Source organism: Geotrypetes seraphini, chromosome 8 (genome assembly GCF_902459505.1).
Source record: "Geotrypetes seraphini chromosome 8, aGeoSer1.1, whole genome shotgun sequence".
NCBI lineage: Eukaryota > Metazoa > Chordata > Amphibia > Gymnophiona > Dermophiidae > Geotrypetes > Geotrypetes seraphini.
Window position 1 is genome coordinate 130,320,277 of NC_047091.1, and position 18,237 is coordinate 130,338,513.

The window sequence follows — 18,237 nt, forward strand, 5'->3', positions numbered from 1 at the left end:
CACAGTCAACCAACTTGTTCATGGCCAAGCTAGAAGACATTTATTATTTTTGCTTCCCTATCACACCTCTCAAGTATCTTCAACCAATTGCCAGTGTCAATGAACAGAATCTCAGCCACATATTTCTGCTTCGTGCATAAGCCTGCCAGAGAAGATTAGTAAACTCTGGGGTAAAAGGCCTGAGAGGGCAAGTCTCTTTGTCCCTTAGGGTAGAGCAAAAGCCTTTTCTTTGGCTGTAAAGCCTATACACCCTTACTGTGTGCAGGGCTGTTTCCCCTAGATGGGACCATCTGCCTTTCTCCAACTATAATTTTGTTCTTCTCCCCCCCTCTAAAATCCTATTTTTTGTTGTTTTTGGTCAGCCCTTAAGCTGGGTTTTTTTTGGCGTCAAAATGCTGCAGTGACAGCAATCTTGGATTTCCTGATTCCCCCCAAGTTCTCAAACTTTTTTAAAACACCTTGTTTTGCCTCAAAATTTGTAGGGATGGTGTCCTCAGATCCTAATATCCCTATCTCATACTGGATGGGCGGCTGAAGAGCAACCTTACATCACATGCCACGCAACACAGGATGTAGGGGTTAAGTCCGCAGCTCCTACTTCTCTATCTCATGTTGCGCAGCATGTGACGCAAGGGATTTTAAAGGGGGGGAAGGAACAAAAGTCATACTGTGTTTCCCTGAAAATAAGATCTACCCAGAAAATAAGCCCTAGCAAGATTTTCAGGGTAGGTTTTAATATAAGCCCTACCTCCAAAAATAAGCCCTAGTCGCTGGCAGCAGCAGCGCTCCCCCCAACCCATCTCTCCCTCCCATCCGAACCACAAGACAGGAATACCTTATAACAGTGTCAGCAGCAATCTACACAGGCTGCTTAGTGGCCTGTTATCTCCTGGGAGCTCCTCTGCGCATTACTGATGATGTCATAAGCAACGCAGCAGAGGAACACCCAGGAGATAGAAGGTCATGAAGCAGCCTGTGTAGATTGCTGCCAACGCTGTTATAAGATATTCCTGTCTCGCAGTTCAGATGGGAGGGAGAGATGGGTCGGGTGGGGGGGTGCACGGTGGCAGCGGCAGGTGGATAGAAAGATGCTTTATGGGGGGGATGGGAGGAAGGGAGGGATATAGACTGCAAGGGTTCTGCTGCAAAGGGGATGGGAGGGAGATACTGCACAAGGGGATAGGTGAGAAGGGATGAAAGATGCTGCTCATGTGGGGGAGAGAAAGGAAATAGGAAGAACTGGGGTGGAGGAGAGAAAGGGAGAGATGATCATTACATGAAAAAAAATAAGACATCCCCGAAAATAAGCCCCAAATTAATATGAGTGTCTTATTTTCGGGGAAACACAGTAGTTGTAGAAACCGTGAAAACACAGTTTTTCAGACCCCACCCCCTCGATTTTCCCCATAGGCTGTAACAGCCTTTACTCAAAGACCAGTGCTGGGGAAATGGTGCTGCAGTCTGCTTTAGCTCCTTGAAAAAGTAGCTGGATCTGGAGGGATTTTATGCTTCAAGCCACTGAGATTTTCACTCAGAGAATAGTTAAGCTCTGGAACACATTTCCAGAGGTTGTGGTAAGAGCAAATAGGGTAACTGGTTTACAGAAAGGTTTGGACAATTTCCTGGAGGAAAAGTCCATAGTCTGTTATTAAGACAGACATGGGAGAAGTTTCAAGTTTATTTAAAATTTCATATACCGCCCAATCAGCCTTCTAGGCGGTGTACACTGTCTTAAAAACATATACGAAATAACAATACATCATTTAAGACAATAAGTTATTAAAAACAATTTAAAAACAAACGGAAACAAAAAGGGAAACAGGATAGAACTACAATTATGAAGTAAAAAGAAAGAACATATAGGGGAAAAAAACTAAAGGAGGGGTGTCACTGCTTGCCCTGGATCAGTAGCATGGAATGTTGCTACTCTTTCAGCTCTTGCCAGGTACTAGTGAGGACGGGCTACTGGACTAGATGGTCCATTGGTCTGATCCAGTAAAGCTATTCTTATGTTCTTAAAAGAGGGTATCCATGGAAAGAAAAGGAATGGGAGGGAGATGATGGTACCAATGAATGAATGGCAGGGAAGAAGAGAGAAGAGACAAACCAGACAGATTTGAAAAAGAAGAAATATGGAAATGATCATGAAAGGTGGATTATAAGGTAGAACGTAAAGAGCACAAGGAAGAAGAACCAGAGATTTGGAACAAGATGATTAGAAAGATAAAATCATCAGACAACAAAGGTAAGATAAATGATTTTATTTTTAGTTTAGAAAGAGGGGGGGGAGGTTAACATGATTTGATATACTACCTACCTACATGACAACTGAATTGAAATGTGTCAGTTTTGAGAATTTACATCTACTATGTATATATTGCACAATACAGGAGGAAATGTGAAGGGGCGCTTTATACGATTAATTGTGCAGTTAAACATTTTAATCAATGTACAGCCTTATGTAATTGATGTAAATTTGAAGTTTTTTGTAAATAGTTTTGTTGTATTCTTTATTAGGAGTACCGTATATACTCGAATGTAAGTCGATCCAAATATAAGTCAAGACCCCCTTTTCCCCCCAAAAAAAGGAGGAAAAATGGTTGACTCGAATATAAATCGGGCGGCTTAATATTCAAGTGCCCTGCCCTGTCAGGCTCTGTACCTAGCCCCCTTCCCTTCCCTGTTAGACTCTGCACCCAGCACCCTTCCTTCCCTCCCTCCCGTCAGGATCTGCACCCATCACCCTTCCCTCCCTCCCCTGTCTGCACCCAGACCCCTTTCTTCCTTCCCTCCCTTGTCAGACTCTGCAACCAGCACCCTTCCTTCCCTCCCTCCCTCCCTCCTCTGTCAGGCTCTGTAGCCGGCATCCTTCCTTCTCTCCCTCCCCTGTCAGGCCCTGCACCCAGCACCCTTCCCTCGCTCCCCTGTCAGGCACTGCACCCAGCCCCCTTTCTTCCTTCCCTCCCTTGTCAGACTCTGCACCCAGCACCCTTCCTACCCTCCCTCCCTCCCTTCCATCAGGCTCTGTAGCCAGTACACTTCCTTCCCTCCCACCCCTGTCAGGCTCTGCAACCAGCACCCTTCCTTCCTTTCCCCGGACTTTGCACCCTCCCTCCCTGCCCTAGCCTTATACCTTCCGAGTTCCTGTCCTGCTGCTAACCAGCTGCCATGAGATCACGGCCAAAGAAATGATCTCACGGCAGCTGGTTAGCAGTGGGGCAGGAACTTGGAAAGTTTGCTCCTGCCCGCTGCACCTCCAACGTGGATCGGCAGATGAGGTATGAGGCTAGGGCAGGGAGGGGGGGGGCAAAGCCTGGAGGTGGCAGCTGCCACCTGCAATAATTCTGGGAGGAGGTGTTGGCTCGAATATAAACCGGGACCCCCATTTTAGGGCCAATTTTTTGGCCCCAAAATCCTGGTTTATATTTGAATATATACGGTACATTTCCTGTTTGGAATTTCCATGCTTTTTAATTTATTCTCTTTTTCAGACATCAACTGATCCAATAGAATATACAGGAAATAAATATTAAGCAACAACAAAATCCAAATGGTCTTGCCTATCAACAAACCATGCACACCTTCATTTTTATATCAAATATTTGAAAATTCCATCCCTCCATCCTTCAACCCTTCCCTAGTTATCTCTCTCAACTCCCAAACCTACTTCCATGTGTTTTGGTTGGTTTTCTGAAAACATGCGTCTCATACGTTTTATGAATGGCCTGCTTCAGTTTTTCGGTCTACTGCCCATGGGACATCAGGTGATCTACTCATAGGTTCTTTGCAACAGTGACAGCAGACAGCCTAGTGAAGAGTTAAAAGCCTTTTTATCTCTGTTGCACTAATTGTCCCTGACTGCAGGTACTTCACACAGAAATTTAGCAGAGCTATAAACGGAGTGATGGAGCAGGAACTGTACAGCTTTGAAGATGATATTTTCATTATGTATTCTTTCCTGAACTGGTTTATACTCCTTTGTTCTACCATGACTGTGTTATACCAAGTTTAGAATTATAATACCATGTAAACTTGAGGGTTAGCAATCAGCTGCTTAAGGATCAATGTGGTTAGGGTAATTCAGAAAGTATGCTGCTTGGGAATGGGTGGTGCATTTTGGTTAGGTAGGAGCTATTGTAATGGAGGGCAGTGGATGAGTAGAGGTTTTGGTAACAATTCAAAGATGCCAACATTTCAAAACGATTGGGGTACCAAACACAACATAAATTATCCCTCCCTGGACACAAATGAAAGAGCTTGATCAATATTGGTGGTGTTCGGCACCCACAAATCTGGATTCTATGATACAATTGTGATTTTATGCTTTTGTAACATAGTTCAAACTTTGAAGTGTGTCATGAAGTGTCATCAAGTTATAAACTATTTTGAACATTGAGCTTAGTTTTTTTGTAACAGACTGAGAAAATACAACCAATAAATACAAAAAAATTTCACAAACTACCTTGAAAAGTTTTGAAGACATTAAAGACATTTTTGATCATGGATTCAAACACTAGCTACATCAGGCATTTGCATTCTGCTTCGAGAACAGCTCAGTTATAAATGGTCCTTTTTAATTTTGGCTTCATTCACTCTTTTCTACATTTGTTAATCACAATTAAAAAGAAAACAATTATATATATATATATATATATATATAATCTCCCACCTTCCATACATAAGTTTAAAGTTTCTAGGTATGGCTACAGACTGCAGTTGGCTCCTGGACTCAACTTACGTGCATCTCAAGTCTAGCCACTAAGGGGGGAATTCATCAATGTGTGCTACTGTTAAGATATTATTTTACCACAAGTCAAGCACATATTGATGAAATTCTCTTTTAAGTGTCATAGCAGTCTCTCACCATGGAAGTGCACAGCTCTCCTCAACTTCTCCCATCCTCCTTTACTCTCTTTCCTACTTGCAGTAAAGCAGAGAACCTCCAGAAAGCCAAGAAATAAATTGGTTACCTTTCCTCTCCACAGTATCTGTGCTTTCATTTTCACACCATCGTGAGAGGCAGATTCTCTGGCTCCGTGCTGCTGGAAACTCCATCTGAGATAGAAGAACTATCAGTCACCTTTCTATCTCCCAACTGGGATGATGGTCATCACATGCAGGAGAGAAAAATAATTCACCAATCCCACCTCAGGCCCAGTAACATACAGTGATTTGGAAAAAGCTTTCCCGATATCCATTATTATTGCATTATTATTATTATTACATTATGCCAGTTATTTAAGGAACAAAACATCCATAATCACCCTTGTGAAAAAGTAACTGCTCCCTAAACTGGTTGCACCACCCTTAAGCATCAATAATTGCAACCAAACTCTTCCTATAATTTGGTATGTCTTTCACGTTGCTGTTGAGAAATCTTAGCCCACTCTAATCTGCAGTACTGCTTTAATTCAGACACATTTGTAAGTTTTTATGCATGAACTGTCACAACATTATTGGGTTCAAGTCAGAGTTCTGATTAGGCCAATCCAAATTTTTGTTTCTTATCATCCATTCAGATGTAGATTTGCTTTTGTATTTTGGATCACTGTCTTATTTATTTTATATTTAATATACCGCTGCAACTGTAGAGGTCAAAACTAAGCTGTTTACAGTCTAAATATTTGGACAAAAAGAGGAAAAGACAATTATGTAGATAGGAAAGTATTTCATTCACACAAGACAAAGAATGCCTTCATGTAGATGGGAAAGAAACATATCACTCATACAAGACACAAGGTAGAGTATAGAGGCTAAACTAGTAGAACAATGATTCTGCATTGAAGACCCAAGTTCTTCATGCTAAGTAGATGAGACAGCTTGGGTGAATAGCCATGAATTGCTGCACAACCTAATTAGACTTCAGTTTCAGCCCATGGACAGATGACCAGACACTCTTCTTTACAATTTTTGGGTGCAGTGCAGAATTAATGGTTCTTTCAATAAGGAGTAGTTTTCCAAAGTCCAGAGGCAGCAAGGCACCCCCCACACCATGATACTAACACTATCAGGTTTGATTGTTGGTATTATGTTCTTATTGTGGAATGCTATATTTGATGTATGCTAGACATAATGGGACCTGTGTTGGTCAAAGAGTTCCACTTTTGACTTGCCTGTCCATAGAACATTATTAAAAAAAAACCTTGGGGACCATCCAGAGGTGTTTTTGCAAATATGAGGCAAGCACTGATATTTTTGATAGTAGTGATTTCTACCATGCTACTCTCCCATTTTTGCCCTGTCTCTTTCTTACTACAGAGTCATGAATAGTGACCTTAACTGAAGATAAGAGAGGTATGCAGTTTTTTGGGTGCCCTTCTGGGATGTTTCATGTCTTTCTGGATAACTTGTCACTATGGCCTTGGAATAATTTTGGTTGGCTGGTCATGAGGAAATTTACCATTGTTCCACTTCTTCTCAATTTGGAGATAATAGCTCTCACTGTGATTTGGTGGCATCCCAGAGCCTTGGAAATGACTTTGTAACCTTTTAGACTGATATATTTTAACAACTTTTTCTCATCTCTTCTGGAATATTTTTTTGATTGTGGCATAGTATTCTTGAAGAAACTTTGTGATGACTACTTTACTCTTATGGTAAGATTCAATATATAACTCCAGACTACCTCTACTTCAGGATGCAGGTAAAAGCCTGGATCTTCACCCAAGCCTTTAATACATAGGGTGATTGACTATACACTCATTTTGCATAGCTTGCCACAGATACTAAGGCCCCCTTTTACAAAGGTGATTATTGTGGTGGGTTGCGGTAATTGCTCCAATGCCCATAGATATTCAATGGGTATTGGAATGTTTGTCCCATGGCAGCCACTATCATGCATTTGTTAAAAAAAAAAAAAAAAAGGGGGGAGGGGTAATCTGTTTCCTTATACCTTATTTAATTGTATAAACAACTTGCCTTGAGCTAAGCCTACCATCTGTTTATCCCAAAGCATCCTGTACCACCCATCTTGTCCCAATCTAATATCTGCATTTTACCACTTGGCTAAAGGATAAGTATCTATGTTATTTGAATATTCTGATTTGTGCTTATTAAATGTTTCATAAGTATGACTCCCTTTTAGTATGTATTACTGTATTTCCCCGCATATAGGCCGCTCCTCTGCATAGGCCACACCCATGTATAGGCCATAGAAAAGGGCGGCCTAGGTTTAAAAAACCAGAAGATAAGCCGCCCCCCATTGTATTAACCGTGGCTTATCTTCCGGTATCTCCCCTGACTTTTATCATCATCCCCCACCCCCGGTACCTTTATTGGAGCCCCCTGGATGGCAGACAGCGAATCTCCAGCGATGCATGGCAGCCGCTATCTCTTCAGCATCCGGCCTGCTCCCACACCACCCACTGAATGGCTGACGTCAGCTCTCGCGGGACTTGCGAGAACTGACATTAATCACTCAGCAAGCGGTGCGGGGGGCAGGCCGGATGCTGAAGAGATTGTGGCTGCCCTGCACTGCTGAAGATTCAGTGTCCAGGGGGCTCTGATCAAGGTACCGGGGGTGGGGATGATGTAAAGGCCATACAAAGGCTGCCCCCATATAACTAGGCTGAGCCCCATACACGGGTTTGTTAAACCCATGTATAGGCTGCGGCCTATATATGGTGAAATACGGTGTATATCTCTCATTTGAATTTCAATGCTGTTAAGTATATTTTTTTAAACTGTTTCATAGTAGTCCTATTATTAAATTTCAATTTACTGATTTTAACTGTATCTCATTCATTGTATTTATGTTTATATTTGGTCTTTTTACTACTGTTATACTGTTAACAAAACTGTTTTATGTTGAATTATATTTGCTGTATACTGCCTTGGGTGAATCTCTTCATAAAGGCTGTTAATAAATCTCATAAATAAATAAGAGAAGATTAGGTACTTACCCTGATAATCTTCTTTCTGGAATAAGGGTATATGAGTCCCGACGATAGGTGATATTTCTTTACTCGTGAGTTGGTTGCAGAAGGATGAAATCTACATTCTTCAGCTCCGCCTCCTTCTCCAGTGCTGTACAGCCCCCTTCAGTATGTACCAAAGTAATTGAACAGTACTAAAACAGAAAAATAAGGAGGGGAACGGGGAGTTGCCCTGCTAAAACATTTCTGTTTTGCTCTGTAAGAAATAATTAACAAGGTTAAACAACACTGTAAACAACTTAGGTGGAATGAACAACCACCACCCTCAATATTTAACCAACATTAAACTTATGGAGCTTGTAGAGTCTCACTTACCACTTTATGCCTTTTTCTCTTTCCCTTTCTTTTTTTTATCGTCTAGACAGGAGAAAATCTCCAGCTTTGGACATCTGTGTTTGTCTGAACAATAGGCAGGCAAACTCCAGACTGACAGGATGGGGTGTCAGGACTCATATGCCCTTATTCCAGAAAGAAGATTATTGAGGTAAGTACTAGAGAACGACATGGGGAAAAATTTGTCCCCGTCTTCGCCCCGTCACCACAAACCATCTGATCCCATCTGCACAAGCCTCGAAAAGTTTTATACTGAACTTATTTTATTAAAGTATAAAAAGAAACAATATTCTGTACAATTGTCATTTTATAAATCAAAGTTCTGGCTGCCGAACTAGAAGAGATCTTCAGCTGGCAGGGCTTTGTTTATAAATGTTTTGCAGGGCTTTGTTTACAAATGTTTATCAACACAACTAATATACTACTTTATCCTAAAGCAAAAAAAAAAGAAATAGAAATTTTTTTCTACCTTTGTTGTCTGGTTTATGCTTTCCTCATCTTCTCGTCATTCTATTCCTTCCATCTACTGTCTGCCTTTTCTCTGCCTCTTCCATATGGCATCTGCTCTATTACTGTGCCTCTCCCTTCCATCTCTCCCTCCCCCCACCCCCCATCAGTCTGGCACCCATCTTTTTCCCTCCACTCCCCCCATAGTCTGGTATTTCTGTCTACTTCCCTTCCATCTTTCCTTCCTTCTCCCAGTTGGTTTTTAGCATTTCTCTCCTTTCCTCTCCTCAGATCTGGTATCTGTTTCCTCAATCCAGCATGTGCCCTTTTTTTCCTTTATCCCCTCCTTCTTTCCAGTATGTGCTCCCCTCTCTCTCTTCTCCCCACTTTCCTTCAGCGTCTGTTCCACTCTTTCCCCTTCCCACTTTCCTTCAGCGTCTTCTACCCTCTCTCCTACCCATTTCCCTTCAGCATCTGTTCCTATATCCCCTCACCCTCTCTCTTCACTTCCCTTCATGCGGTCCAGCAACCCCCTCCCTCCTGATCGCTGCGGTCCAGGCATCTCCCTCCCTTCCCTTTGCTGGCAATTTTCAGTTTTTTGTCTCTAAACGGCCCAAGCCTTTTCTAAAGTCATGTATGGCTGCACTGAAACTTCTCTGATGCAATTTCCTGTTTCTGGTTGTGTCAGAGGAGAAGTTTCAGGCAGCCACGCATGACTTGTTTAAACGCTTGTGCCGCTTGGAAACAGAAAAATGAAAATCGCCAGTGAAGGTGCGATAAGGGTTTTCTTTTTTCAACCACATTCTCTTCAGTCAGAACCATGATGAGCATCAAACTCACAAGGCCTACAGACACCGTGTGGCTGCAGACTGGATCCAAATTTTCAGCATGGAGGTAATCCAGCTCTGGTTCACACCTGTATTTTTGATCTCTTTATTACATTACCTAATATAGGCAAAACCACAAGTCCGTGTATATAGTAGGCTAAAACCACAGATGGATCAAAATAACCTGAAAATCTGAAGTCATTTCATACCCTAGGCTATGTCTGCAGCCGGGAAGTGGAGAGAGAAGAAAGCAGCAGCTGGGGATAAGAAATGCTGCTCACCAACATTCTCTGCCAGCTGAAGACACTCTTAACACAATGGTGTACCACAAGGTTTGGTTCTTGGACCTGTCTTTTAACATTTTTGTAAGTGATATTATGAAAAAGCTGTCTGGTAAGATTTGCCTCTTTGCTGATGATGCAAAAATCTACAATAAAGTACCTCTGATGGTGTGGATAACAAGTGGAAGGACCTAGTGAAGACTGAGGAATGGTCTGAAATTTGCAGTTAAGATTTAATGCTAAGAAATGTATTTGGGATGCATAAACCTGAGGAATGGTACAGTTTAGGGGATGAAGGATGTTTGTACACGAGAGAGGAGTGGATTTGGATGTGATAGTATGTGATGATCTTAAGGTGGTCAAACAGGTTGAAAGGTGACAGCAAAAGCTAGAAGGATGCTTGGGTGCATAGGCAGAGGCATGGCCAGTAGGAAAAAGGAGGTATTGATGCCCCTGTATAAGATTCTGGTGAGACCTCATTTAGAATACTGTTACAATTCTGGAGACCGCACCTTCAAAAAGATATAAACAGGATGGAGTATGCCCAGAGAACGGCTACTAAAATGGTCAGTGATTTTTATCATAAGATATAAAGGACAAATTTAAAGATCTCAATTTGTACAGCATATTTTGGAGAAAAAGTGGGAGAGGAAACCTATAATAGAGACGCATAAATACCTACATAGCATAAATGCACATGAGACAAGTCACTTTCAATTGAAAGAGAACTCTGTAATGAGGGGACATAGGATAAAGGTGAAAGGCAAAAGATTCAGAAGTTACCTTAGAAAATACTTTTTCACGGAAAGGATAGTGAATGCTTGGAACAGCCTCCATGTGGAGGTGGTGGAAAACAAGTGTATCTGAAAATGCTTGGGACAAATACTTTAGATCTCTAAGGGAGAGGAAGGGATAGTAGATGGCATGGTTAGGCAGACCAATATCAAAAAAACACACCCTCTAATGCTCAGAACTACATACACTTTGTAAAAAGGAGAAAAGACCTCAGTGTCCGATAGGGGCACTAAAAAGCTACCCACATAGACAAGTTGGTTTCAAACTCACTTTGAGACCAGCAGACACATCATCGGTCAAAAAACTCCAGGATAAGTGAAATTCAAATGCTTAAAGTCACAATCCATAAATATCTTTCAAAATATCACAATCTTTTCAATTTCAAAAAATCACAGTCTTTTCAATATAATCACTTATCTGAAAAATGTTGTCTTCTCAATAGTCTTGAACGTAGTACTGAGACTTGAAAGCAGGAGAAACACGCTCCGTGGAGAATAAGCTCAGAGCATAGCAGCTACTCAAATCATCACCACCAGCATACTTCCACACAATCCAACAGGGCTCCCTGTTTCGCTATCCAGCTTCTTCAGGGATTTGAGCGTCAATTCACCTGCTTCAGCTCAGCGGGTGAATTGACGCTCAAATCCCTGAAGAAGCTGGATAGCGAAACCGGAAGTCACGTCCCGGGGGGGAAGAGAAGGGAAGTCGGCATGCGCATGCCCCGGAACATGGGTTCGCTATAGGAGACAGGTCAGCTTACAACTTGCTCTTGCTTGCTTCGGACTTTCCTCGCTGCCGGGTCCTGCCTACTTTCTGTTTCCATGAAGGCAAAGACATAGCCCTATACATAAAAGAAAGCATACACTTGACCAGAGTGGACACAGCAGCGATGACCAACAAATTGGAATCGCTATGGATTAAAATACCGGGTATGAAAGGGCCCAAGATAAAGATGGGCCTGTACTATCATCCACCTGGGCAAATAGAAGCTACTAATGAAGAAATGGAAGCCGAGATGAAATGATTTTTATGGGAGACTTCAACTATCCCGGGATAGACTGGAGTCTTGGAAACTCAAAATGTGCTAGGGAGACCGGATTCCTGGAGGCTATACAGGACTGCTTCATGGATCAGTTTGTCAGAGAACCGACAAGAGGGAATGCCACTCTGGATCTAATCCTTAATGGGCTAAGAGGAAACAGCGATCACAATATGATCAAGTTCAAAGTTGAAGTAGGAATATCGAAGGGAAAGAGAACCACAGCGACAACTTTCAACTTCAAGAAAGGAAACTACGAAGCGATGAGGGTAATGGTAAGGAAGAAACTTAGGAACAGCTCAAAAAATTGGCAGACTGTAGAGCAAGCCTGGTCTCTATTCAAGGACATGGTGAGCGATATGCAAAATCTGTATATCCTCAAATTCAGAAAAGGGTGCAAAAAGAGCCAAACAAAAGACCCGGCGTGGATAACTAAAGAAGTGACTGTATTGCGGCCCTCAAGGAGGGACTTTGAGACCCCTGGCCTAGACTATATAGACCTAAACAGGGCAAAAGTAAACATATGGGAAATGAACAGCTGATAATACAGAGTGTATCTTGAAAACATAAGCCGATAGTAGCTCAAAGACAAGCCAACCGGGTAGATGAAAAGTGAAACCTGGGAAAGATCTAAATTATTGTTCAAATGAGCTTCTATTAAAACCAAGGAATAAAACCACAGCACTCGGGAAAGTAAAAAAGGGAGAGTAAAGTGGACTAACCAAAAAGGTCTCTGCACTGATGAGATAAACTCGTACGCAGAATAAATGTGAACACGCGACAGTGGGGCTATGATATTTGATCCGTGGAAAGAGGTGCCAAAAAAGCGTCGGCAGTGGATTGAATGAACACTGATATGGGAGGGGCATTGGACTGTTAAAAAATGCTGCTTTAATAAATAAATGAAAATACTGGTGAAAAACTAAATAAAAAACCAAAACCATGATAAAATGCCGAACCTGATGCAAGTAGTAGTGAAAGTAGCATAAGGCACCCGTAGTACTGTTAGTGCCAGAGCTGCTTAGAATAAAGAACCATGCTGTACATGAGGAGAAAAAAGAAAGAATGAGGTGATAAGATGTAAAGTGCTGGCCCCTTACAGCACCACTTGATAAAACTAAGGAGTGATGTTCTAGAGCAAGGGTGCCCACACTTTTTGGGCTTGCGAGCTACTTTTAAAATGACCAAATCAAAATGATCTACCAACAATAAAATTTAAAAAAAACCACAAAGCACACTGTACGCAGAGAAAATGTTAATTATCATTCCTATTCCGGGGTTTTTTCAAAGAGGTCAAAGCAGATGACTCTATGCACTGTCACCTCACTAACAACCATACAAAAATAGACAAATACCCCCCTCCCTTTTTACTAAACCACAATAGCAGTTTTTAGTGCAGGGAGCTGCGCTGAATGCCCAGCGCTGCTCTTGACGCTTATAGGCTCTCTGCGTTAAAAACCTCTATTGCGGTTTAGTAAAAGGGGACCATAGTGTAAAATATAGACAGCAGATATAAATTCAGACACATTTTGATCACTAAATTTAAAATAAAATCATTTTTCCTATCTTGTCTGGTGATTTCATGAGTCTCTGGTTGCACTTTCTTCTTCTGACTGTGCATCCAATCTTTCTTCCCTTCTTTCAGTCTGTATGCTTCCTCTCCTCCTGACCTCATTCCCCCCCAACTTTTTCTTCCTCTCTCCCTGCCCTCTCTTTCTTTCTCTCTTCATGCCCCCTTTCTTTTTTTCCCGTTTCTCTTCTTTCCTTCTGTCTCCCTCCCTGCTCTCTTTCTTTCTTTCTCCCTCCCTGCCCTCTCCCAAGCCACTGCCACTGCCATCGGATAACAGGCCCCAAAGCCGCCGCCCTAAGCTCTTCCTGCTTCGGGCCGACCAGCATTCCTCTCCCCGACGTCAATTCTGCCGTCGGAGAGGAAGTTCCGCTTGCCAGAACTTCCTCTCCGATGGCAGAATTGAAGTCAGGGAGAGGAAGGCTGATCGGCCCAAGATCGACCTATTGGGAGAAATGCTACCGGGTCCTGCCTTCGCGGAAACAGAAAGTAGGCGGGACCTGACAGCAAGAAGAGCAAATGGTAAGCTTTACTTACCTGTCTCCCACCTTAGCCCGAGAACCCTTGCTTCAGGGTTCTAACATGTGCGTGCTGGCTTCCCTTCTCTCCCCCCCCGGACTTAACTTCCGGTTTCGGAGGGAAGAGAAGGGACGCCGGCACGCACACATTAGAGCCCCGGAGCATAAGTTCTCCAACCGTTTTTGTTTGTTAGTTTTTTAATGTTGAGCAGCGTCGGCAGCAGCAGAATTCAGGAGCGGATGATAGCTGGGCGGTCATCTAAATTACCCGGGCGGACCGCCTGGCTAGAAGGCCCTAGGGAGCACACTGGGTACTGAAAGAGCTTAAGGAGGAAATAGCAGAACTACTACAGTAAGTTTGTAATCTATCCCTGAAAACAGGCGTGATCCCGGAGGATTGGAAGATAGCCAACGTTACACTCATCTTTAGAAAGGGATCAAGAGGTGACCCGGGGAACTACAGACCGGTAAGTCTGACCTCGGTTCTGAGGAAAATGGCAGAAGCACTGATAAAGATAGCATCGAGGAGCATCTAGAAAGGAATAAACTTATGAAAACAAGCCAACATGACTTCTGCAAGGGAAGATCGTGCCTATCAAACTTATTGCACTTCTTCAAAGGAATTAACAAACGGATGGACAAAGGGGACCCCATACACATCATATACTTAGACTTCCAAAAAGCCTTTGACAAGGTACCCCATGAACGCCTACTTCGGAAAATGAAGAACTATGGGGTGGAAGAAGACGTACACAGATGGATCAGGAATTGGTTGGCGGGTAGGAGTGAAGGGCCAGTACTCGGACTGGTGTTCCGCAGGGGTCGGTGCTTGGACCGCTGCTATTCAATGTATTTATAAATGATCTAGAAACGGGGACGAAGTGCGAAGTAATAAAATTCGCAGACGACACCAAACTATTTAGTGGGGCTAGGACTATAGAGGAATGCTAAGATTTACAAAGGGACCTGAACAAACTAGGGGAATGGGTGACGAGATGGCAGATGAAGTTCAATGTAGAGAAATGCAAAGTCTTGCACGTAGGAAACAGAAACCCGAGATACAGCTACACGATGGGAGGGCTGTTACTGAGTGAGAGTACCCAAGAAAGGGACTTGGGGGGTAATAGTCGACAAGACAATGAAGCCGTCGGTACAGTGCACAGCGGCCACTAAGAAAGCGAATAGAATGCTAGGTATAATCAAGAAGGGTATCACAATCAGAACGAACGAAGTTATCCTGCCGTTGTATCGGGCGATGGTACGCCCGCATCTAGTGTACTGCGTCCACTATTGGTCACAGTACCTAAAGAAGGATATGGCAATACTCGAGAGGGTCCAGAAGAGAGCGACACGTTTGATAAAAGGTATCGAAAACCTTTCATACGCTGAAAGACTGGAGAAACTGGGGCTCTTTTCCCTGGAGAAGCGGAGACTTAGAGGGGATATGATAGAGACTTACAAGATCATGAAGGGCATAGAGAAAGTGGAGAGGGACAGATTCTTCAAACTTTTTAAATCTGAAAGAACGAGAGGGCATTCAGCAAAATTAAAAGGGGACAGATTCAGAACCAATGCTAGAAGTTCTTCTTCACTCAACGGGTGGTGGACACCTGGAATCCGCTTCCAGAGGGCGTGATAGGAGAAGGTACGGTATTGCAGTTCAAGAAGGGATTGACAATTTTCTGAAGGAAAAGGGGATAGGAGGGTATACTATAAAGGGGATAATGGGTTACTATACAGGTTTTGGACCTGGTAGACCGCCGCGTGAGCGGATTGCTGGGTATAATGGACCTTTGGTCTGACCCAGCAGAGGCACTTCTTATGTAGTTCCTACCCAGTGACCCCGAGTCTTCTCCCAACTCCCCCCCTCCCTCGGACTCTCACCCTCCTGTGGCAAAATCCATTCTACCCCCCCCCCCCAAGGGCTTTCCATCCGCCCAGGAGTCCAGGCAGGCCCAGACCCCCTCTCAAGCCTACCTGCATAAGTGGTGATCCAGCGACTTCGATAGAGGCAGGAGAGTAGTCCCCTAGCTCCTGCCCCTTGAATGCCTCTGAAAAATGGCTGCAGAAGTATCGTGAGCTGCTGTGAGAGGTCATGGCAGCCATTTTCCAAAGGTGCCACAAGGGGAAGGAGTGAGGGGGCTGCATTCCTGCCTCTATCGAATGAAGCCGCTGGACCACACTGATGCAGGTAGGTCCAGGGGGATAGAGGTCTGGGCCTACCTGGACAGCTGGGTGGGAGAGGAAGGATGGATTTTGCTGCAGGCGGGGGAGGGAAAGACAATCTGTGATGGGGAGCCAATTGGGAGAAGGATTGGGATCTCTGGGGGAGGTGGGAAAAAGAGGGGCCCTAATCTGGGGTGGGGAGGGGGTTCGGAGGGTGAATGGGCCTCCAGAGTTCTTTTTACTGGAGAAAACAAAACCACACAAAGTTATGTGGATGCCAGCCCAATATTCAGTGCCAGTACTTGCATAGCGAAGTGGCCAGATTTAGGACTGCTTCTGAGCTGTTTTAACTCTGGCTGCTTTGCTTTGCGGATCCTGGAATTGAATTTTCTAGCATCCACATAACCTGGAGCTCCTCTTCAGTGCTACCCCTGAGCTGCCCACTTTTTAGTTGGGTGGTCTGAGGGAATATGCAGCAGGATGCGCCAATAAAGTGATGTTGAATATTCCCACTTAGGTAGGGGCAAGCAATTTAAGCGGGCAGGAGAGCTTCCTGCCCACTTAAATCACTCTGAATATCAGCTCCTAAAATGTTCCCCCTAACATATTCTATATATTGTCAACATAGCAGTCTCATATTCAATTTCTTTGGAAACTGGACTAAAATATACCTGAAGCTTATGGCCCCCTATTACTTCTTGTCAACAGTTTAAAGAATCTCTACATTTCTATTCCTCAAGGCTCCAGCATTGAATTTGCATGATCCTTACCAAGCTTTCACACACCATTTCCTTAGACAATGAAGATGTCTCTCCAAATTCATAATGGAGTGCCTTGCTTGTCTCCCTCAGAGTAGGTGATTCTTCCTGAGAGCTTTCATCTATCAGATGCTGGGTCTCTATATTATCAATGACAATACCAGCAGGTAGCTCTGTCAGTGCCACAGGAGAGGGCTCCACCAGCTGCCAATGTTCTAAGCTCTCTGCTTCTTCATCTTGGGTATCTTTATGCTCAGAGGTGCAGTTATTATTCACCAGCACAAGAGTGGACAGCCCAGGTTTTGAATTAGATTCTTCATCAGGTTCTTGCCTAGTAGAGAGGTTTGATGGCAAACCAGTAAGTAATTCAGATCCTGCTCCTTCCATAGACAAATTCAGCATCTGACTTCTCTCGAGGGTTTCTAGTCCAGTAGATAGCATCATGAAAAATGGTTGGTTCAGCAATATGTCATCCTATGAGAAGAAACCAAAAAAGCAACAGAATCAAAATATCTTTGGGATAGATACAAAGGCCCAGATTCTGTATGGGACGCTCATCCAGGGCGTCCCATACAGAATCGGGCCTACACCCGCCCAATGTAATCCTGATTCTGTAACCGACATCCATGTTGCAGATGTCAGATACAGAATCAGGTTTGTTTAGACGCAGCCGCTATACTTAATCGCAGCAAGGGATCTCCCTGCTGAGATTAGTATAGCGGCCGTGGCTATGGCCGCTAGTATCTCCTCTCCAACCCCCTCCCCCCGACGATCGCGGAAAGGAGGGTGCCTAACCTCTCCTGCCAACAGAACCCACCCCCTCAAAGATCGCCAGAAGGAGGGTACCCAACCCCTCCTGCCAGACCCCCCCCAAACAAAATGCCCCAACCCCCCTCCCCAGACCCCCCCAATGACCCCCCCTGAAGATCGCCGGCAGGAAGGTGTCCAACCCCTCCTACCGGACCCCCCCAACAAAATCCCCCATCCTGGAACCCCCCCTCGAGCTTACCTGTAAGTTGACCGGACGGGTCCTCCTAAAGCAGGAGGGGCCTTAGGCACCTGGGCCAATCAGGCCCTAGGATCCTGTGGATTGGGCAGGGGAGGGGCGGGCCTGCCTCATTTGGACAAGAGCAGACCTGCTGGCCGGACAGTGCGAGGACCTGTCCGGCCAACTTGCAAGTAAGCCCAAGGGGGGTTCTGGGGTGGGGGGTTTTGTTTGGGGAGGGGGTCCGGCAAGAGGGGTTGGACACCGTCCTGCCAGCGATCTTCGGGGGCCGGATTCTGTTGGCAGGAGGGGTTGGGCACCCTCCTGCCACAATCGTCAGGGGTGGGGTGGGGGGCCTACTGGCAGGATGGGTTGAGCACCTTCCTGCCGGCAATCGTGGGTTTTGTTGGCAGGATGAGTTGGGCACCCTCCTGCCGCGATCGTCAGGGCGGGGGGGCCTACCAGCAGGAAGGGTTGAGCACTTTCCTGCCGGCGATCGCGGGTTTTGTCGGCAGGAGGGGTTGGACATCGTTGGGGGGGTTGGGGAGGGGAGACTGGTGGCCATAGCTGCTATACTAATCGCGGCA

General features: G+C 44.4%; 1 protein-coding gene across 8 annotated transcripts in view; it reads right to left on the bottom strand.

The window, feature by feature from the left end:
• PRR14L (proline rich 14 like) overlaps positions 1-18,237 on the bottom strand; it is a 98,414-nt gene that overhangs the window by 58,451 nt on the left and 21,726 nt on the right. For 7 of the 8 annotated variants that reach the window (XM_033956662.1, XM_033956664.1, XM_033956665.1 and 4 more), the window contains 2 exons: positions 16,678-17,139; positions 4,971-5,055 (listed from right to left, as the gene is read on the bottom strand). In XM_033956662.1, coding sequence (XP_033812553.1) covers positions 4,971-5,055; positions 16,678-17,109 — 517 coding nt within the window. In that variant the 5' untranslated portion in view covers positions 17,110-17,139. Of the gene's footprint in view, positions 1-4,970; positions 5,096-16,677; positions 17,140-18,237 lie in introns of those variants that run through there. The other variant, XM_033956666.1, reaches the window with a different exon arrangement.